The sequence below is a fragment of the Zophobas morio genome, unplaced genomic scaffold (assembly GCF_036711695.1).
Source record: "Zophobas morio isolate AGI-343-1 ecotype UQ-CSIRO unplaced genomic scaffold, CSIRO_AGI_Zmor_V1 ptg000026l, whole genome shotgun sequence".
Lineage (NCBI taxonomy): Eukaryota > Metazoa > Arthropoda > Insecta > Coleoptera > Tenebrionidae > Zophobas > Zophobas morio.
The window spans coordinates 6,888,108-6,911,360 of NW_026972131.1; the positions used below are offsets into that span (position 1 = coordinate 6,888,108).

General features: G+C 34.2%; 1 protein-coding gene across 2 annotated transcripts in view; it reads left to right on the forward strand.

Annotated features, from left to right (window-relative positions):
• Positions 1–23,253, forward strand: part of LOC135136453 (neural cell adhesion molecule 1) — a 283,868-nt gene that overhangs the window by 164,199 nt on the left and 96,416 nt on the right. For both annotated transcript variants that reach the window (XM_064065718.1, XM_064065717.1), the window contains exon 9: positions 7,507–7,666. In XM_064065718.1, the coding sequence (XP_063921788.1) occupies positions 7,507–7,666 (160 nt within the window). The remainder of the gene's footprint in view (positions 1–7,506; positions 7,667–23,253) is intronic.

Below are 23,253 nucleotides of genomic sequence, written 5' to 3' on the forward strand. Positions count from 1 at the left end.
ATTATAGACCTATTGCTATTATTTGTAATTTTGCGGAAGTGTTTGAGAAGATAATCTACTTGTCACTCTTTAACAATACTCGATCCTTAATCTCAACGAATCAGCATGGGTTTGTTCCTGGAAGATCTGCACAGACTAATCTAAGTGTCTTCACTCAATTTGTTTGTAAAGTTTTGGATCAGCGTGGCCAGGTGGACGTGGTGTATACCGATCTCTCAAGTGCTTTTGATTCAGTGAATCACTCAATTTTGCTAAATAAGCTTGATATGTTCGGTGTTGGTTCATCATTCCTTGCATTGTTACGTTCGTATTTAATCAACAGGCTCAACTATGTCTATTACAATGGTTATAAATCATTTGATTACATGTCCACTTCTGGCGTACCACAAGGTTCCAATCTTGGACCCCTGCTGTTCCTGTTATTCATTAATGATCTCTTAATGTTCACGTCTTGCCCTATCCTTGGCTTTGCAGATGATGTACAACTTTTTTCTCCTGTCTCGTCAGCTAATGATGTTGACCATCTCCAGAATAATATTAATCTTATTGTACAATGGTGCTCTGATAATCACTTAAAATTAAACACTAACAAGTGCTTCTATGTTTCTTTTTGTCGTAATAACAGCGTTAAACCTTCTATTTACTACATAAATGGTCAATTTTTAGTCAAAACTGATACCATCAGAGATTTGGGGGTTATATTTGATCATCGACTCAGTTTCTCCCAACATATTATAGCTATAACCTCATCTACATCCAAAAGTTTGGGATTTGTAATGCGTTCCGCCACGTATTTAAAAAAATACGGACCTGCTTAAGTCACTATATTCTTCCTTTGTCCGTAGTAAGCTAGAATATGTCTCGATTGTGTGGTCTCCGTGTTATCTTACTTATCAACTACTTATTGAACGTGTCCAGCGTCGTTTCCTCAAATTTCTATCATTTAAAACTACAGGTGTATACCCAGCAAGGAATGTTCATTATGAAACGTTACTTCATCAACACAACATGCAGTCATTGACATCAAGAAGAAATTTGCAGAGTGCTCACTTTATGTGGAAAATAATCCATGATCAAGTCGATTGTCCCAATATTTTGTCTGAAGTTAACTTCCATGTACCGAGAAGAAATGCTCGTCATTCAGTGACATTTAGTTTTCCAACCTCGCGAACTAATATTCTGAAAAATTCACCACTCTGTCGATTGTGTAAAAATGCCAATGATCCTTATCCGGACATATTTTTTCGGAAGAAGTGATGGAGATACAAGTATAATTAGTCGTCTCATTATCGTTATATTTTATTTTATTTTAGTTTTAATTGTAAAGTGTATTTATTTTTGTCCTGTTAATGGGTTTGTATCTGTTGGGCAAATACATATTATTATTATTATTATTATTAACTCAGCGTGAAGACCCAGTTGTAGGCGAAGATGATCACCACCCTGTCCTCCATAGACTGGTCTTGCTTAGATGATGTATCATATGTTGAGGAAGCCTGCTTTGAATTTTATCGGGTCTTGAATGATATTTTTAAGAGATCTGTTCCTATGTTTAATTTCAGTCATAAAACTCATGATTATCCCATTTGGTTTAACTCAGAAATTATTGAAGCAATACGTCTCAAAAATTTTTACCACAACCAATTTCGCATACACAAACCACAACAGTTTTTTGACCTATTGAAAATCTATGGAACCAAGTGTAAATCTAGCTATGTTAATTACTTGAATGAGGTTCAATCTTCTATGTTCTCAGACCCCAAAAAATGTTGGTCCTTTGTGCAAGCAAAAAAGGGAAAGTCTAGTATTCTAGCACGAATGAAGTTTTCGGATAAAGACATTGATACACCTTTGGAGATTGTCAATGCATTTAGTCCTTTTTCTAAAATTGTATACACTAATTCAGATTCATCGTACTCTGAATTAACAAGTCTGAAAAACCCAAACATATCCGTTCTGAAGATAGATTTCAAAGCAGATGAAATCCTTGACAGGCTAAAACGATATAAAGACTCACTGACCGCTGGCATAGACAACGTGCCTAGCTTTTTCCGAAGAGATTGTGCGAGTATTTTTATTACACCTCTACATCGTATTTTCAATCTTATTATCAAAACATCATCTTTTCCCCTATCTGGAAAGAAGCTATGGTTACACCTGTATTGAAGAAATGTGACTCTCACTTGATTGGAAATTACCGACTAATCAGCATTCTATGTAATTTTTCAAAAATGTTTGAATCGTATTTACTTTTCCGTCAAAAGCTTTTTTACACCATTTCAGCATGGCTTCGTTGAGATGAGATCCACTGTAACCAATCTATCGTGCTTGAGTCAGCATGTTACAGAAGCTTTGGAGCAAAATATACAAGTAGATGTGATTTACACAGATTTCAAGAAGGTTTTCGACAAAATTGACCATGATATGCTGCTGGAGAAACTAAATTCATTTGGATTCTCAAACTCGCTTCTACTACTCTTCAGATCCTACTTATTCAATAGAAAAATCTTTGTACGATATCGAAACTTTGTGTCTAGCCCGTTTTGTTCTACCTCCGGAGTACCACAAGGGTCCAACTTGGGGCCTCTACTATTTTTTTTATACATTAATAGAGACTCCTTATCTTGTCATAAACTACTTTTCGTGAACGGTGCCTGACGACTGCGACATTTTACAAGAAAATATAAATGCCTTATCTTCATGGTGTGCATCTAATCGATTATTGTTAAACAAAAATAAGTGTTTTAAGGTGACTTACAGTAGAAAAGAGTTCAATATTGTTTATAATTACTCAATTGAGGGAACTCATAATATAGCCAAATTAGATACAATTAAAGACTTAGGCGTTACGTTTGACAATAAGTTTACTTTCAGAAATCACATTAGTGAATCTGTTGCACATTCTTATAAGATATATCGGTTTATCTATAGGAGTTGCTCTGAATTTAATAATACCCAGGCGTTGCTATTCCTATATCTATTATTCTCTTGTGCGCTCCAGGTTAGAGTACGCATCTATAATATAGTACCCAATTTATTCCACATATTCAGATGCATTAGAGTCTGTTCAACGCAAATTTTTAAAATATGTGTCATTTACCATTGATGGTGTCTATCCTATTCAAGTATCTGACCATAATACCTTACTGAACAGGTTCAGTAATCTACTTAGCACTACGAGCGCCATCTTTTGTGTCCAATTTATTTATAATATTGTCCATAACAAAATAGACTGTTTATGTCTATTAGGTAGAATTATGCTTTCTGTGCCTAGGTTACACAATATTTTAATTAATTACTTCGAGAACAATTAACGTTTATTGTTGCATAGTTTAGTTTATGTGGAAAACTTTAGTTGACATTTTTTTATATATACTCATTATATTCATTTCGTTCATTTATTTTATATCTGCATTTGTACTTTTTTATTTTTTTCATTTCCTGTACTTGGGTGCTTATGCCCGTTGGAAATAAATATTTGTTATTATTATAAAATATTTTTTACAAAGTATGCATTTATTCCGTTTAATTTGTCCTAAATTAATCATCACACTCGATAAAATAATTCAATTTGAGTTGTACAGTGATTTCTGAGTGAATTAGCGCGAGTAAATTCCTAGCTTGACGGGCCCCCAGGACGCATGCTGCCGATGGAGGTGTTGAGGAAGACGAGCTGCTCGAAGGGCTTCATCTCGGACTTCTTGCATACGACCTGGGTATGGTCGGAGATGGCTCGTGTGACGGGTTCGCGCACTTCGGCAAGGAGTTTCGTGGAGAGTTTCATATGCTGGCCCCGGCACCAATAAATGGACCAATTTGTTTAATTTGTCATCACACTGGATAGAATAATCCAATTTGAGTTATTCAGTGATTACTCAGTGAGAATCGAGGAATAACTTCTACATTCAATTTGACATTTCAATTTTTCATGGCTAATCCAAGAACACGATCGTCGAATGGAGACGGAACTTTTCTCGAAAAATCGGTCAGCGCACTAATTTCAAAATACGATTTTTAAAGCCCTTTTACAGTGAATGCAACGATTTAAAGTGACCTGGAGAGATATTATCAAATAAAAACCAATTCCCCATGTTAATTCCCTATGTCCAAACGTGGATGCGGCACACTATATAAGGGAAAATTGTAGTTAATAAATAGGCTTCGGATTTTAGGTCGTTAAAAAATTAATAAAAGGAGACATTTTTAGGTCCCAAAATTGACGAATTAGGTTATAAAAATCTTAGTTTAGGTTCAAAACCTGGAGGAAAAAATATTTGCTCAACGCAAAAGCATACATCAAAAAAATATATATTTAAAACAAAAACATTACACAAAACATTATAGAAACAAATATTTTGTGTAACAAACAAAAAAATGATTAAATAAACAAACGATCTATAGTTACGTCCACTAATTAGCAAATCGCATTTAACAAAAAATAAAATATTAATTCGGGTATTTAAAATGAGTTACAAAAGCGTACTATATATTTCTCTAAATTTTCGAATATAAATTTACACCTTTGATCGCTTAAAACACTTTTAAGTTTTGAAAACGTGCGTTCCACATCACAAGAAGTGATGGGTGCAAAATTAAATATTGAACAATATACGTTTTCATTTATGTATGTATTGTTGGTAGCATTTCCATTACCGCAAATTACGTTATTTACTGAACATATAAAATCGTATCCTGGATCTTTTTTAATAGAGAACATAATTTTTGGAACGCCATTTCCCCCACCTTTCCTGGTGTGTTAAAGATGTACACAATTTTTCCACAATGTCCACACTTTGGTCAGTGACTATGTATTAACATCTATACTCACTGCTTTGGTTTAATTTTAAATCTATAGTTTCTAATTGTTCTATTGCACCAGCAATAATTTTAAAGTGAGTTTTAATGTACAAGAGTTCATTTTTAACGTTTGCTTTATTCAGGAATTCTTGAGCTTTTTTAATGCTTTGTGCATCTGTGGCTTCAAATGACATTACAACCTAAAAATATTCAATATAAGAATAATAGTAAAAACCATTATATATTTACTGACTTGTTTTAAAACATCAAAGTGTTCTGCATAAAACAATGCTGCTTGAATCCAAGTGCCCCACCTGGTTAATACAGGTTCAGGTGGGAGAGGTGTAAACTGTTTTTATAAAACTCTACTCTTATTGGTGCTTTTAAAAAGATTTTCTTAACATTGCTAATTATCCCATTGACATCTGGATAATTCAGCCTAATTGTTTCAGACACTAAATGTAACCCATGTGTCGTACATGTTAAGTGTGTTATATTTTCATAAAACACCTTCAAATTAGTACCAGTTTTGATCATGTATGAAGCACTATCTGATACAAACAATTTAACTTTTTTGTGTTCAGTTCCTTTTGGCCACAATAAAGCTGCAAATTAACAATTAAATAAATTATAATAATTTCAATGCTTAAAATTATCAATAGCACACCCAATGATTCGTTTATAAATCTCAAGATTGTGTTGCTATTGGTTTTATCAAGCTGCTTCAAAGCTAGTAGAAATTGACGGCCAGCTTCTTCAGAAGATAACTTTCCAATTACTAAATGGGCTATGTATATTGCTAATCCATATGTCATTATTGCCAACAGAATTTCTAATTTGTTTAATTACCTGTAAATTATAAAATTGATTTTTAAAAGTTTTTAAATAAAAATTCTAGTGCTCACCATATCGTAATCTTTTGGTAAATCTTTTTTTTCTCAGAGTGCTTTCTGAGGGTAAATGCCCTCCTGTATATTTATGCATAAAATTTTTAAACTCAGGACAATTAACTTTATTCCATGAAATATTTGCTGCGGTAAATGCCCTACATAAATCGGTGCAAAATTGAATAAAATCATTGTCGAAACCATTGTTTAATAAAGTCTGTTTACTGGATTTATTCTCGTTCTTTTTATGTGCATCGCCACTGCAGTGTTGTTCAAAATGTGATTTTTTTTCGCACTTAAACTAGGAAACAAAAATGTGAACATAATTCAACCTTTATTATTTTAAATGTTTACTTACAACTTTCCACACACTTTGCAGAATAACTCATTGTCTTCGTTTGAAGAAGGAAATTGAAAATTAGTGTCCAAATTATTCCCTAATCATAATTTGATTTTATCTTTCATGGATGATTTTACCTTAGGCATTTTGAGGATTCTTTACTGCATGCACAAAAATCAAAACCGGCCCCAGCACACTCACTAACACGCAAAGACACTCAGTATCACTAACAATAAACTTCTAAAATAAAATGCTTTTTCAGAGATTCACCTCCTTCCGACTATAATCTAAATGATATCCAGGCCAGCGTTGTCAGTTGGCAACATCAACCCGTACCATTAAAACTCAAGGGCGTTGTTTACAACCCATTTTTAGACAATCTGCCAGCCAAAACAATGAATTCACGGAAAATCTCTATTGTGCAAGCACGTCCGCTTCGTTGGTCGTGGAATCCTATTTGAGGTCTTTTAAAATTTACAATTAGGTCGTTTAGTTAACACTTTAGGTCTCTAACGGTAAATTAGGCATTTTAGGTAGTAATAAATGGGCGTTAAATAAACAGAATTTTCTAAATTCGGATAAATATATAAATTTCGCTACAATGCCTGAAGTAGATATAAAAAGGCAAAAAACCTAAGATCCGAAGCCTATTAATAAATGTTAAAGCAAACATTAAAGCAGAATAAAATGTGTTCATTTATTTCACTGTATTTATAAAATTTATTTTACTGAATTGTAGTTTTCATGTAACACGAATATATTTTATATTCGAACGTACGGTACTAATCACACACGTTTGCTGCACCTCACTCCAATATACTAATTTTGGATGTTGTTTAACATGTTTCTGTATTTTACACACATGTAACAAATTTATAAAATCCTTAGTTTTAATTAATTTTGGACAAACTTTGTTTGGTTGTACAATTATTATAATAATTTTTAAAGATTCTGCAATGACAATTTTACATACAATTTCCATAATCTGACACTTGCACAAATGGAAGCATTTTACTTACAAAAACCATAGTCAGCTACAACTGTTCAGACTGATTTTTGTATTTTTTGTATATACATAGAAAAATTGGTCTAAAGTTATTTATAGACAACTATTCTCTTTTCTTCGAAAATTATAAAATTTAATTTTGCAAATTTAATTATTTTATAAGTAATTTTGTAGGCAAAATGAAAGATAAATATGTCTGGACTGTTAAAGTACAGTTAAACAAATATGCAATGCGTATATTGCAAGTGAATTTTTTTTCTCACAAACAGCTGTCCTTTTTAGTTCCTGTAATTGGGTTTGTCCTGTTGGGATCAATAAATGTATTTATTAGAAAACTATGTCCGAAGTTTCTACAATAGCAGGTAAAAACTCTGCTGATATCCGTCAACGTCTTTAACAAATGCAAGATAATTCCGTCGTCATTCTCTGATTAAAAAAAATCGTTTCACTAATTTAATTAAGCAATTTTTTTCCAGGGACATCTCGTTACGTTTAATGAAAGCGGGGGAATTCTGCCCGTCGACCACATCTTAACTCTGAAGTCCGTAAAGAAGAAATTTCAGGGTCAATACGCATGTTCTTCTGCCAACAGCGAAGGTGAAAGCTACAGCTCCCCCTTCGAGTTAATCATACAGTGTAAGTAAACAAATTTACACGAAAAAGAGCAGCGGATGAAATTTAAGTAATGCCCATACTCACAATGATTAAATTTAGTCTGAAAGGAAAAATACGATAGCGAACGCTTGAACCTTCCCCAATGCAATTTGGCTGAACTCCCTGAAAAATTGCCGGCATTTAGATTTACTTAATCCCGGAACGAAGTTTTTCTAAATGTATTTCTTTGTGTTTTTCATTTGGTTCTTCGGCATTCATCAAGTTCGAATGTGATTTAGGCGACATGTAGATGAGAAAATTCATGGCGGGCTCGTTTTGCGTTCGAAAAGTCAGATACGATTTTTTACTGTTATATTAATTGCCACGTACCGTGATACATTGCTGACTGTCGGAATTCATGTCCGAAAAATTATTAAAATCTGGCGTATTCGTTTGTCATCAGATAATTGGCTCGTAGATTTCAGGTACGATCGGCGGCTACCGCACTGCAGGATTTTCAAATACATTGCTGGATACGGTTCGGATAATGGCATCATAAAGTTCTGTCACTAAAACATTGTATTTGGAAACATGTAGATTTTAAATTAATTCGAATTTAAATCAATCGGACGTTTAATATTGTAGTTATCGCGCAAATATAGTCGATATCAGCGATTGATCAGATCTGCAGAGAATGTGTTTTCGTATCCAATTCCATTCGGACATTTATTTAATATAGATAACATGTGCTCGAAAAAAGTATGTACACATTTCATTTATTTGTAATCTTACCCACGTTCATGCTGGTTATATAAATATTTGCCAAACCTCAAGTATGCAGGAACAACCAAAGAAATGAAAGACAGATTCACTGATAGTATTGACGACGAAAATTAATGTTAAACTAAAATATTTCCTTCCTTTTTACGTTGTATACAGAAACTTTCTTATCTCGAAGTAGCTCTTAAGATTAAGTTATTTAAATTAATAACAAATTTGAAAATTTAAACGACCATAGCGTTTACAGTCAACTAATCAGTTTATTACTGTGTGTAAATTTATTAGCTGCTGGAATACTTAATTAAAACCAGATAAAATCTTGACGAGAGATGATTAAATTCAAGACCTCTATTTTATATAAAATTGTTTAGAAGTTAGGGAACAGTAATAATTGCAGTCTTGCCTAATAAAAAAATAAAACTTCGCCATTAAAGAGCAGCAAGGAATTTATCGAACGAGCTGTCTCAGGCTGTGCTTGCTGATCGTAGAAACCTAAATTACAACCTGTGTAGGAACTTTAAATGCCAGGCAATAGTCTGCATAGTTGAATTACAATAGTTCGGTTTCGAGTAATACTCGAATAACAATAACGATGCTGATTTTAATCACAGAACAGATGTTGAATATCGACATGTCGACGTTTCATTATCTTTGCCACTGGCATTAAGGTACTTGCTCGACTAATAACAGACTAATTAATTTCGAGCTTCTGTAATCGCCGATGCACTAACATGTTGGAATAGATTATACAGACAGCAAATCTGTTAAAAATACTCTAACATATTAGTATTTGTTTTGTAAGAAAATTGCACTTAAAGTACAAAGAACTACTTTTCTGGTGTAATTGTGTTACACAGAATGGCACATTAATAAACGAAAAAATTCTAAAGCAACATTATCTAGTAGTACAGACTAGGTTTCTTGGTTTTGATTCTTTCAGTTTTTGGCAACGTGAAGTGCTTGTTTGATTTAGTTGGAAGCAGTTTGTTCACTGAAATGAAGAAGGGGTGGGTGGGCGGGATAACTTCTTTAATCAATAAAATTTTTTTAAATCAACATTGCCTCTGAAACAACATTCACACCCTGTAGATAGGTAATTTAGAATAATATCGAGAGCCAACTATTTTTCAAAATTGCAAAAATTATAGGAATTTTCAAAATCTCATGAAAGTATACAGAGTTTTTTTTATATATGTATTTTTTCTGTTTATGTTTCAATGTGAAAGCATCTTACAAAATTTGGTAACAGTCGGTCTAGTAGTTTCACAGATTACGTGTCGAATAAAAATTGATACAGACATCAGAGAGACAGACGGAAACGGGGATCACTTTATTCGTACTCTAGGGGTCATGAAACGTCAAGAAAATATGAAAGTAGCAATTCGTCCGATGAACTCGATTACTATACTTCCTTAGCTTAGGGTCAGGAAGTAAAAACCTATAGACAACCTGTAGACCTACTGTCGATTCAAATTTCATTTAAAGTTTCCTAATATTAAACAGTTATCTTATAACGGAAAGAGCAAAAGAAAGAAAGAGGGTGAAATATAAATTTTTTATAAAAAATGTGTTTACCTCACCACAATTTTCTTTTATACAGTTATGGATGTATTACTTTTTACGAGTAGATTTCATAGTCACTATTAAGCTATTATGAATAGCTCTCTTCACTGCCTTACAGTAAACTTTGGTGTAAATACACAAACTTCCACATTTTTTATTTTTCGAAAGTTATTGTAAAGTCGGAATATTTCCGATCCAAACAGAAAAAAACTTGAAAGACTGGATAATTACGGCGAGATTGTTGATAAAATAGGGCAACCATGTTAGTTTCTCAACAAGACGAAAATCGATTACTCAAACTTTTGTAGAATTTATGCCCGAAGTTACAGGAAAAATGGATTACCAGCTTTCGCAATGAATGCAGATTTCTAAAAAGGAATAACAAGTGGCTAGATAAAAAACAGTGACCAACTTAATTTTTATGCGTCGTTCACCTTCTGGTACCATATTCTGCTCAACCAGTCGAAGGATAATAAAGTTCAGGTAGAAATTGTGATGAGTATTGATGTAGGACAAAAAAAAAACATATTTAATCACCGTACAATTTCGTTGTGTGCCAAAAAGAAATAATCTGTCCTATATTTTTTAAATAATGTGAAAAACACTATTTATTTTTCACCTGCCCTAGGGCATTGTAAAGAAATTAGCAACTCGTAGTTTTTATTTGTACAAACTGTATGAACGTCCACGTTCAAGCTGACAAGTTTTAGCATATTTAAAAAGTCGGTCTTAATTTATTCTTGAAACTGGTGAAAAATAAAAAGTTGTATTGAGGTGTTATTACACTATAATGCCCTCGGGCAACGTTCGTTCCTCGGACTCACGTCCCTCAGGTTGGAACTTATAACGCCCTAGGTTCGTAAATAACTATTAGATGATCGAAAGTCTCTACTTGTGTGCTTGAAGTAGATACAAGAAATGTATTCCAGAACACAAAATGTTATTTACTGAAAGTAGGAAACATAAAATTCAAAATGATTTTCAAAAATTAAATGGTCCTGCTAATAAAATTTGTAAAATAGTGTTCTACACCAACAAACGACAGTAATACAAATGGAAGCTTTTTACGTAATCAGGTTGTAACAGCCAAAAATACCACTAAGTCAAAGAACCTGAAAAGGCCACCTAAACAATAACTTGATCAATAATTATATCATCCACATACCCTATATTTTATGAAAATCACTTTTATATACAACAACTAAGGATTTTGATTATAATTATTGTTTTCCATCTGTCCGATTCACAAAATAGGTTAGGATTTTTCTAGAATGTAAACAACTCGATTTATGAATGAAATCGAATCCCTCCTTCTACTATCCCCGTGCTCTTCTATTGCCCAACTCCATCTGCGTCAAAATGTCGTTTCCGGTTTTTTCTTCCTTGGTTTTCAATAAAATAAGTAGCGGAAACGGGGCGAGACTACTTTCCATCCTTCTGTTGAAGAGTGATCAACCACGTCGAATCTTCCAAATTCTTCTCCAAGTGATTTCCGGGTGTAGGTGCAGAATTTAGATATATTATTGGATGTCCTGTACATTAAAGTAACGTTTGATGCCCTCCCCTTCGATTCTATCGGATTATAACGCTGGGAGCAACTCGACCTTGGTCGGCTATTGAAAATTGGAAATTCGTAATTATTAAAAGAGCCTTGGATCATCCAAAGGTAATTATCTGTTGTCAATGAGTCTTTTCATGTGGTGGAGTAAATGGTGTATGTATTTCCGTGAAATTCCTCTTACCAAAAGGTGTTGGGTTCCCCCATGTGGTCGAGATGTCTTCCCTGTTCGTGGCGTCCATTCTTGCCTCCTATTGCCTTCATACTAGAAGTATTTACACTTACAGGCTCTTTTTTTATTCCCCCACTGGGATATATATCTTTTCCCATACATTTCGTGGATTTTCCCTGGAACTCGTGTTGGAAGGAAATTGGCCGGATTGATATAAACTTCTCCATCTACTCGTCGGTCCCACCACAACGACTAGAAGATCCCCCAGGTCTTGAGGCAAATCCAGCTTGAAGCCCCAGCTTGCGTAGCAGCTAAGTCATTATTATAAGCCCCTATTTAGTCTTTTTCGCGTATGTGAAGTGGCCCACTACGGTTAACTTCCATTGATTTAAAGTAATTTAATAGTAAATCGAAAGTGTCATTGAAAGTATAGTTATCTAATAATTTATTCATCTTAATACATAGTTTAAACTCTTTAAATATTACTTAGTTACATTTCATGTATTAGCTTCTTCGTTCTAATTCAGTCAATAATTATCTTGTTAATTACGTCGTAATTGTAAAATAATAATTGAGTTCAGACAATCTTTCGAAATAACCTAAAAACTGTATAATGTTATAAGAAGGTGTTGACCAACATGCCGGTTGCTTATGGTAGATCCAACCAAAGGTGGATAGTGTAAATTCCTGGTCTTCGCATGCGAATACGGAATATTTTCCCGAGAGTTTGGAAAATTCCACAAGGTAAATAATACCCTAACCTCACTCATTTGAGAACTCTCAATTCGTTTCATTCATTCATAGATAGGGTAGATTACCATTTGAAACTAGCGGACTCGTGATCTTGCGCGTTGGTTTTTGCCCGAGGGCATAAGTTTAGAAATTGAGGAACTCATTATTATTTGTCAACAATTTCATTTTCTTTAGGGTTAATTAAAGTATACCAGGTTAGTACCTTATTATTGTACGTAATAAATTCTCGAATTTGACTGGCCTAATTAAAGATATTAATCAGAGAAAAGTTTATTAATGGATGTAACCCCTCCCACCTAGGAGTCTCATCTCATTTATTGCTAACAACAAGGGATACTTGCTAGTCAAACCTAGGGAGAACACCAACCCTTCCTAAGAAAAGAAGTAAGGCAATAAGGTAAGGATAATAAGTTTCATTTTATTCAGTTTTAAGAATTTTTTATAAAGTTAGCCGAACTTAATCGCAAGATCTATGGCTGTCTTTTATTAATTAGAAAATGATCAAAAGAGTCACAGAAACCACATAATGAAAAATGTAAACGATTTCTGAAATACCATCCGAAAAAATTTTGTCACAATCCCCGACAAAAATGTTTTGAACAGTTTCTTCAAAGATAATGAAATATTATTTAATGATCACGTTTGCAATTCCGCTCAAGTCATCAACACAATGCTAGTCATCAATTTCTAAAATACGGAAAAATAAGTTTCCCGTTTGTGGCTGACGCTTGTTAGCGACTGTATTAGACAGAAGTACTTCCAGAAATACTAGTAGCTGCTAAAATAAGTTTGACTTTGGCTAATGAGATACCTTCTAAGAAAAGAGAGGGTGGGTGGGCGGGCGGGGTTAGTATCTAATAAAATAAGATCGATTTTGGCAAATGAGATACCCTCTAAGAAAAGAGAGGGCGGGTGGGTGGGGCTAGTACCTGCTAAGATAAAACTGATTTTGGTAAATGACGTGTCGTCTAAGAATTTTAATTAATTTATTATAATAAAAGACACTAGAGGCTCCAAAGCATTTTCAGATTTTTTCTAAACAGGAATACCTAGAATCTCAAGATTATTCTAAATTTTTCAAATAAAAGGGAGTCCCAAAAATTACTCAAAAGGAGCGCGAAGTGCGTCGACCCAGGGACGCATGGATGGAGTTTTAACTCTGCGTTGTCAATTTATATAAATTAAACACGTACGAGCTTTATCCATTTCATTTAATATACTCTAGATTTTGCCTTTTGTTCTTAATATTCATAGTCATCTTTTCACAACAAGAAACTTAGAACATGGTTAAAATGGTACATTTTTGCAAGGAAATATGGATTTTGCACTTATGGGGCGGAGCCTAATTGCAAAATCGATATTTCCTTATACAAATTTTACATTTTAAACATGTTTAAGTTTCATATTGTGTAAAGAAGTCTACACATATTAAAACAAAAAGGCAAAATGTAGGCCCGCCCACCCGCTCTCTCTCAAATGTGATGAATTTTTTTTATTTTCCGTGAACCAAGGGGGCGGAGCTTAACTGCAAAATACTATTTCTTTAAAAGAAATTAAAAACATGTTTTTGAATATCGTGCTCATCAAAAGATACTATGTATATTAAGAAGAGGCAAAATATAAACCTCGCCTACCCACACCCTTCTCAATTGTGATGATTTTTTTTATCCTTAAAAACTTAAAACACATTTAAAATGGTACATTTTTGAGAAGAAATATGGATTTTGGAATTAGGCTCTGGCCCTAGGTCTGCCAACGAATGAAAACTTCATTACTATTTGGATTAGGGCACGTATGGGTGGGACCTAATCTTTGCCTTTAATTTTTTCTTAATATATTTACATAGTATTCTTTGAATAACATGATACTCAAAAACATGTCTTACATGGTTTCTTGTAGACAAATAATAACGATTTTACAATTAAATTCCGCTCCTTTGACTCTCGACTATTAAAGAAAATCATCCCAATTGAGATAGGGTGGGTGGGCGGGGCCTATATTTTGCCTTTTTTCTTAATGTACGTAGTTGTTTTTTCAGAACAATAAACTTAAAACATGGTAAATTCTTGTAGACAAATATGGATCTTGCAATTAACCCCCCCTTCGATCTGACAACGAATGAAAAATTCATCAATCATCAGAATTGACAATTGAGATCGCAGCGGTATGGGAGGGACCTAATCTTTGGCTTTATTTTTTTCTCAATGTACATAATATTCTTTGAACAACATGATACTCAAAAACATGTTTTTAATTTCTCGTAGAGAAATAAGAATTTTGCAATTAAGCTCCGCCTTCTTGGCTCACGACAACTAAAAAAAAATCATCACAATTGAGATAGGGCCGGTGGGCGGTATTACATTTTACCTTGTTTTGTTAATATGTGTAGACTTATTTCGACAGCAAGAAACTTAAAACATGTCTAATTTTTGTAGTAATCGACATCCTTCACTTTTTTTTACAACACCCTTAAATAGGGCCAAATTGAACACCAAAGTTACTATCAACGGCAATTTGACAACGGAGTTTATAAACGACAATTTTCAGGTCTAACAGCAACGTCAGCGGAAACACCAATTCCAACGGGAACTTCAACGTCAGCGGCAAGTTTATAAATCCCACTTAATTGCAAAATCCTTGTTTTTCTACGAGAAATTGCTCTGTCAAACATGTTTTTGAGTAATCGTATTGTTTAAAGCAAACTATATGTACTTATTAAGTAAAAAAAAGCTAAAAGATAAGCCCTACCCATCCATCTCGCTCTCAATCTGGCTTTAATTTTTACTTAATATGCATAGTATTTTTTTAAAAACAGGGTACTCAAAAACATGTCTTACTTGGTAACTTCTTGTAGAGAAATAAGGAGTTTGCAATTAAGCTCCCCCTTGGCTCAGGACGAATAAACGAATAAAAAAAATCATCACAATTGAGATAGGGCGGGTGGGCGGGGCTTATTTTTTGCCTTTTTTTAATATACGTAGGCATCTTCTCACAATGAAAACTTAAAACAATTAAAAAGTTAAATTTTTTGTAAGGAAATATGGATTTTGCAGTTACGTTTCGCCACTCGGTGTGGCAACAAATGAAAAGTTCATCACAAGATTAGCTCCACCCATAGCTGCCCCGTTCTCAATTGTGATGAAATTTTCATTTGTTGTTAACCCAGAGGCGGAGCGTAATTGCAAAATCCAAGTTTGTATCCAAAAACTTACCGTTTTAGAAATGTTTTAAGTTTCTTGTTGTGAAAAGATGACTACGTGTATTAAGCAAAAAGGCAAAATATAAGTCCCACCCACCCGCCCTATCTCAATTGTGATGATTTTTTTATTACTCGTGAGCCAAGAGGGCGAAGCTTTATTGGAAAATCCTTATAGTTATTAGTGGTCTATGGTGACTAAAATGAGATTCTCTAATCAAAGTATTTGCAGATATCTAAAAAAAAAATCAACGTTACTTCAATTTGTTGTGACTTTTCTCAGTTTCTGGTGGTTCACATACTATCCATTGTCACAATAATGGTATCATGAAACAAAATATGTATATACACAACAGTAAAACAGCAAAAATTAAACTATGATGTGACAGGGAGATTGGGACATAATATTCTTTCTATGATTACTAGACAGCGAATAGCCATCGGGTTAGGCAAAATCCAACTCGGTACGGCTCATACAGGATGGGAATTCACTGCAGTTACGGGCTGCATTTTGTTCCCGTTGTCATTTACTTAGCCGTTTTACTAATTACGTTTTCGTTAATGGTATTTATGGAATAAGTGACGATTGAATTCAGTGATTATCACCCGCTACTGAGTCCCGGTGATCCAGCATGATTACATTTGTGGCGGCACAGTAATAGCTGGGTACGCGAAGTAAAGATCAGACGCTCTGTAGCCTAGTGGTCAAGACACGTGCCCGGCAACCGGGATATGGGTGGTTCGATTCTGTACCGGAGCAGCAAATATTTTTTTTTTCAGTTTATCTCTCTCTCTTTCTATAGCACGGCGTTAGATGCCTATGTTCAGACACAGTTCAGACTGGTATCGGTGTCTGTACGGAAAAACGTTATCTAATAGCTCGAACTCGACATCCTATTTGACGCTCAAGACTTTTTCAAATTCGCAAAAAATAAAACACTAAAAGCTCAAAGGATTTTTTTAAGTACATCCAGCAACAAAACACCAGATTCTTTTAAACTTATCCGAAAATAAAACACCAGGGGACCTAAAATTAACTGCGAACATTTTAAACGTAGAGTTTTGAAAACTTCGACAATTTTTGATACTTGAAACATTGTTAACTGCTTAGTCGATTTTTGCTGATTTGTACCTTCGCAAACATTAAATTATTATCAAATGGAATTTTATCAAATTATTACAAAAACAACAAACTATACATACGTCTATTTATTTAGCAATTATTTTTACGAAAAGTTTATATAAAAGTTCACCATTTATGTTTTCGATAAAATTAGCACTTTCTTTGGATGTAAATGCTTAATTTATTGAAGCTGAGGTTATTTTTGTTTAGGGAGTTATACTTAACTTATTCTAACTAAAATTTTTTTACCGACGTATTTTATGAGCAGTTTTAATTATTATTTGCTTATTAGCATAAGGGTCACTAAAGTTGATTCACTATTAGGAAATGGTTGTTTACCCGTTGACACAACTTCTAATTATTCGCATTCAACGACGGTTAACTGACAACTTATTCGTGCTGTTAGAACTCTGACTGACCCATTTCACTTCACTAAATCGAGGTCGTGCACTTTTCTTTCATGTCAAACTAGTAGGGTAAGACGCAGTTTTTCCATTTTGCATTCTGATTAGAGACCAGAGTTGTTACTTAAAATTGTTCCAATGTTTCGACGAACTTATGTAATACTGTTTTAACAAAACAACAATTATCTTAAATTTCGATATCTTGTGTACATTATATTCGTTTCAAATTTATTGACTACATCTTTGAACGCACTCTTAACGTCCACATATATATGAAAACAAAAGCTATCTATATTTTAAATGGTAAAAAACGTTATAGTCTATGACTATTTAACTGACTAGTCATTCTTACAAAAAAGACGAGATTTCTTTTGAGGGTTGAAGATTAAAATGGTTATAAATTGCCTTTAAAAAATTTTAGGAAGGAACTAATTAAATGTTTCATGAATAACTGCGAGATCGATAAACTCATACCGATTAAACGGTACCTCATTAAGACTGCCAAAGCCATTGTTTAAAAGTTTCCTAAAATCAATCTTTGGCTCAATGTTTGTTAATTCTAGAAGTTGAATAACGATTTAAAGAGCCATTCTCTTAATTGGAATCGTTTTGGATTGGGTCACCAGAAAGGGGCTGCGATCTTCCGCTTATTACACGCCGTCTCGTCCTTTCACCGAGAAAAATTAACTTTATCTTAAACTGCTGCGAGTTCACCGGAAATTGCGCATTTTTTCTTGCGCGACAGACCGACTGCTTAAGCAGCTGGATGAACCAATAAAACTGCTATCGTAACGCATTTTGAACGAGAATAATGTGTCAATCAAGCCGACGAATTGGAAAACCATTCGAACGAATATTGTAATTTTCTGATTCGAACGCTTTCCACGTCGGCCGTTCTGCACTAATGTATTTGTTTGTTACCGCTGTTGAGTCGCGAAATTGCCCAGAAACAGCTATGCGAGTTAATTGACTGTAATTGCCAATTGAGGTTCTGGAGGAGAATTTTCTTATTTGTATTCATCGAGTCTAGACCTAAACAAGTCACCGGTGGCGGTTCTATTGTCATCAATTTATGCGTTAGTTAATAAATCTTGATCAGATTCAATTTACCTGCAGCAGGGTTAGTCGAGTTTTAGTGTAGGTGATTTATTACCGTACAGCGGATAATATAAAGCTGCTAATAAAACAAATTTGAATAGTGAGAAGTTTTAGATTTGACCTACAGAACAAAAACCTCTGCAATTTAACCAAAATTTAAATTGACTATACACAAGAAAATAAAGTGGGAAAGCGAAAAAGGATTAAAGCTTAATTATTTTCTAACCAGATGTAATTTAATCTTAGTTGTTTAATTTAACGGAATTTCTTGCACGGGTACTAATTTTTCAGATAGCTTGTGAATAGTTTAACTCATCCTAACTCATTACTTAATAATCTTTCTGGTAACTGAAAAATTATTTTCCAGTCTCACAATTTTGTTTTACATTCCAACCAATTTAGAAAACAAGAATAAAACTTTTACCAGATCGACGGATTTTTTTTTGAAAAATTAATGTTTCTGGAACTAAAGCGCGAAATTTCAGAAAGATTGTAATTACTTACTTCTTGTTTATAAATGTTAAATACATAGATTTGCACTCCTATGAATAGTAAATAAAATCGGTTTTCTCAATTGTGGAGACAGTTTAATGATGTTTTTCCACGTTTCTAAAAGGAACATTTTTGTTTTTATGAAGTTAACTACTATGTAGTGTTAGTAATTAAACAACCAGTTTCCTAAACATCGCCATATCTTAAAATTACGACAGCTGTTATTATTAAGACTACTTTCCATCAATCTGATTTAGCCCAGACCTCAGCGATTATGAAAGATTACAACTGTTGTAACTTGTGTCAATACTGCTCCTCATGCCGGACTTCTTTTGATCTTTACGATTTATTTTCTCAAATCTTTTAATAACCGCGCGGAGGCTGCACCAAATCAGTATTTTTTTTTCTGTTTCAAAATAATTGTGTCGGCCTGTGTCAAAAATATACGTGGTGGGTCAATAAACACGGAGGCCCTCTTGTTAGGCTGATATTTTCGGACTGTTTTGAAAGTGAGTTTTCAGCGGATGTCGACGTTTTATGAAACCCGGACAACCTCTGCTACATTTGTAGGTTTTGTGGGTGTATATAAAGCTGCCTCATCGATCTGTTTCATTAATTTTCAAAAATAATTCAGCACGAGAACACTTTATTTCATTAATTTCTTAGGTTGAGAATGGTTTTAGTAAAAAATAGCGATTTTTGGCGTAAAAAATTTGTAACGACGTCCAACGGACACTAGGCACCCGTGATGCTTCTAAAATTGTAGTCAACGGACCAAGTCATTAACAATGCCTAAAAAACGAATATTTTTGAGTTTTCCACTTTGGTAGCAGGACGTAATATCTAAGGACGCTTTAGTTTCATCAAGTATCTTGACTGAATTTTTCGACAGAGTTTTGTTGTATGAAATTAATTTTATCTATTGACTCAGCTACAATAATTCATTAATTTGAATTTAAATATTAGTGAGCAAACAGGTGCCTACTTGCTAATAAAAAACAAACCTGTTTATTTTTGGGGACAGAAACAAAAATGGTCATTTTCATGTTTCTAGTCGAGTTTGCATTTAAGTTTAAATTGAAGTAGCCAATTTGTCTCAAGTTTCATATTCAAGTAGCTACAGTATTCTGGTAGTGATCAATATCTTTAGCTTTAAAATTTTATTGATTTTTTGGCAAATTACAGTTTTGTACTGAACAAAAATTCTACCTTAATATTGGACGCTACATCGTGCAAAGTATTAAGATTGTTCTAAGTTCAAATCAGTTTTCCATTAAAAAAGTTTGTTATGACGTCATCAACACTTTAACAAGGCCACCTATGTCAATCTGAATAGGTACAATGTAATATCTACAATAAGAATACTGTATTCCATATTTTGTGGAAAATAGAACTAACTGTTTTTCACCAATAAAAAAAATCCGGGAGCCGGTTCTAGTTTTGGTCCCCGGACCTCGCGGCTGTGAATCTGATGGTTTATTCTTTAGAATGTTTAGAAACCAGTTGGACAAATCAATTGAAATTAGGTGTAGGGGTACAAGAAATAGTGCTGTAATTATTCTTCACACAAACCTATTAAATAAAGTGGTAACAGATCTGCAGACAGCAGGACTCCGCAAGTACGGCTGATACATTTTTGTTGTGCAGTTTTTCGAAATCACTAAGTGTTACTGTTAAGTACGTGACAAAATATAAACAGCACATCTGAGGTTTCTTGAGGACCCAATTAGACTAACAAAACAAAGTCATAAAAATTCCTCGATTCTTTTCGATAAACGGATGAACCGGGGTCAATAGCACCCCCCCAATCCCTGCGCCACGGGAACGCAAATTTCAATTATTATTTTTATCATTATTAAATATCGCCAGGCGCATTCTCTATTTTCAAGAAAATAAGGGGACTCATTCGTAATTTGATGAATAAACAATTCTGTGGTGACGTGATTAACATAGATAATACTAGTAACAAGCCATTACCTTGCAAGACAAAAAATACAAAAGTGGCAATTCGTCCCAATTACTATATTTCCTTAGCTTACGCTTGGGAAATAACGGAAGAATTAGCTTTCGCTCGGGAAGTAAAAATTGTTTTGATTTGTATGAGTTTGTCGCCTCAAAACAGGGGACTAAATTTATTGATGCAGTCACAATCGAACAGGATATTCTGAATATTATTATTATAATTTTTATTAAATAGAGACGGGCGTATTCTCACGTTTTCGAAAAAGTGGGGTAAATTCATCCAAATAAAAATTGCTATGACGTCATAAATATAGATAATACACAATGCTAGAGAAAGAAAAAAAAAACGAACGCGCGATGTCTGGTTCGTATTTCTCACGCTCAACCACTAGGCCACGACCGGGATGCCTTACGTTAATGGTGAACTCCTATTATACGGTGCATTATGTTTTTGCAAAAATTTGGACGGTTAGGGAAAAACTCAAAGCGGATTCGTAAACCACACTTATAGCAGTATATTGTTGTTAAACAGTTAAATCAAATAAACATAGAATTTTTTGATTAGTATTTAACCATCTACATTCTAATATATGTAGGTACAAAATTTGACAACAATTTGTATTGTACAGCAGTTTTGGAGATTACGTGTCTAATAAAAATGGAGGGAGAGAGAGAGAGAGAGAGAAAGAGAGAGAGAGAGAATTCAGGAGTATATTTTTTCATAAAATTTAAATAACCGTAATTACGCAATGTAATAAGCGAACGTAATCATATAGTTGGTGGCGAGGATTAGAATAATTTTTGCTGGCGTTTTACCCTCTACACGATACTTAACTACGTGGAAAATATTGCATAATAAAAATTGTAGAGTAATTATGTTAAAAATCAAAGTGGATTCGTAAACCGCAAGGTCAGAAGTACATTATTTCGTTACAATTATTAATTGCTTAAGATAATAATGGAACTTCATCAAATGGTTGGTGGAGATGACTAGACAAATTTTGGTTAGCGTTTTTCCTAACACACATATAAAATTCGATATCGACGACAGACAGACGACAGACAAATGGGAGACCAATCTTGTGGAACCCTAGGGATCATGAAACATCGAGAAAACATAGGACTAGCCGGTCGTCCTATGCATTCGATGACAATATTTCTGTATATATGTGGTAGATCAAGTTTGCCATTGATAAGCTTGTGCAATAGCAACAGAATATTTATTTTCCTCCTCACTATGATAGAGATGAACTCAAATTCATGAAGTAGGAGTACGTGATCGTAAGCTCTATATGGATAGATGTGTGTTTTGTAAACAAGTGTTTGAGAAATCTACGCTGAATAATTTCAACCATAGCATTATAGACCTGATAGTTAGAATACCAAGCAGTGGATGCATATTCTAACCTAGTGTTACAAAATAAACTCATAACCACCCCGGTGCGACGCCTATGGGTTTTTCTAGTATGTGTGTCGATGAAGGGTGACTCATCAACGGCGGAGCGACGGGCGCATAAAGACAACTCTGGACCCGATTACCGGAAGTCCCGAAGCGGCGTCCAGGGAAGTCTCTAAGCAGCAGTCGCGATGGATATTCGAGAAAGACCTCGATCGCAGAAATATGGGTCTAAATAGAGACGACCGTCGGGAACGGTGGATTCAGGTAGTTGAGTCAAGAGCGTTCAGTGAAATTCGCCGAAATATTTTCTGTACATGATCGTTGCAATAGTTACTCGTGTAAATTCGAGTTAGTAATAAATAAATTGTTGAGTTTAATCCACGCCAATTTTATTTGCCCGAGCAACGTAACACTACTTAAAATAAACGCACGGTATAATGCGTATGATAAAGCCTAGCATAGAGCTGCAGGAGGAAATAACATTGTAGGTAAGCAGAGAAAAATGTTGTGCCTCGGTGAGATTCGAACCCACGTCTCTTTGCTTTCCGGGCAAGAATGCTAACCGCTACACCACAAGGACACTTATCTTTACTCTGCTTACCGACGTGTTATTGTGCCGCCACAACATGAATATAATGCTGATCGAACTGAAAACAAAAATCAAAAATATACTCAAAAATTCTTAGTTGAGTCGCACCGGAGAAGAGGAGTTTGATCAATGGAATAGTTAAATATAATTATATTCTTCTTGCGAATAAAAGATAAAATAATCTTATATTTTGGAATATTTAACCTGAGTTTATTAACAATGCACCAATTATGTAAGATATTTAGGTTGTCTTGTAGGAATAGAACATCTTCATAAGAATATCAGTGTGACACAAAACAATTTGGCATCATTAGCAAACTATAGTAGCAAACAATACAACACCGACTGCAAATCATTTATATATAAGAGAAAAATGAGCGGCACAAGGACTGATCCTTGAGCAACTCCAGAACCAGCAATGGCTGCGATGAAAAACCATTGTACTGTACAATTTATGTGCTGAGCGTAAAATATAATATAAAAGTGTACATTAGCCCCTTGCAGCATGGATTTATGGGTAGGCGGTCACCATTACAAATT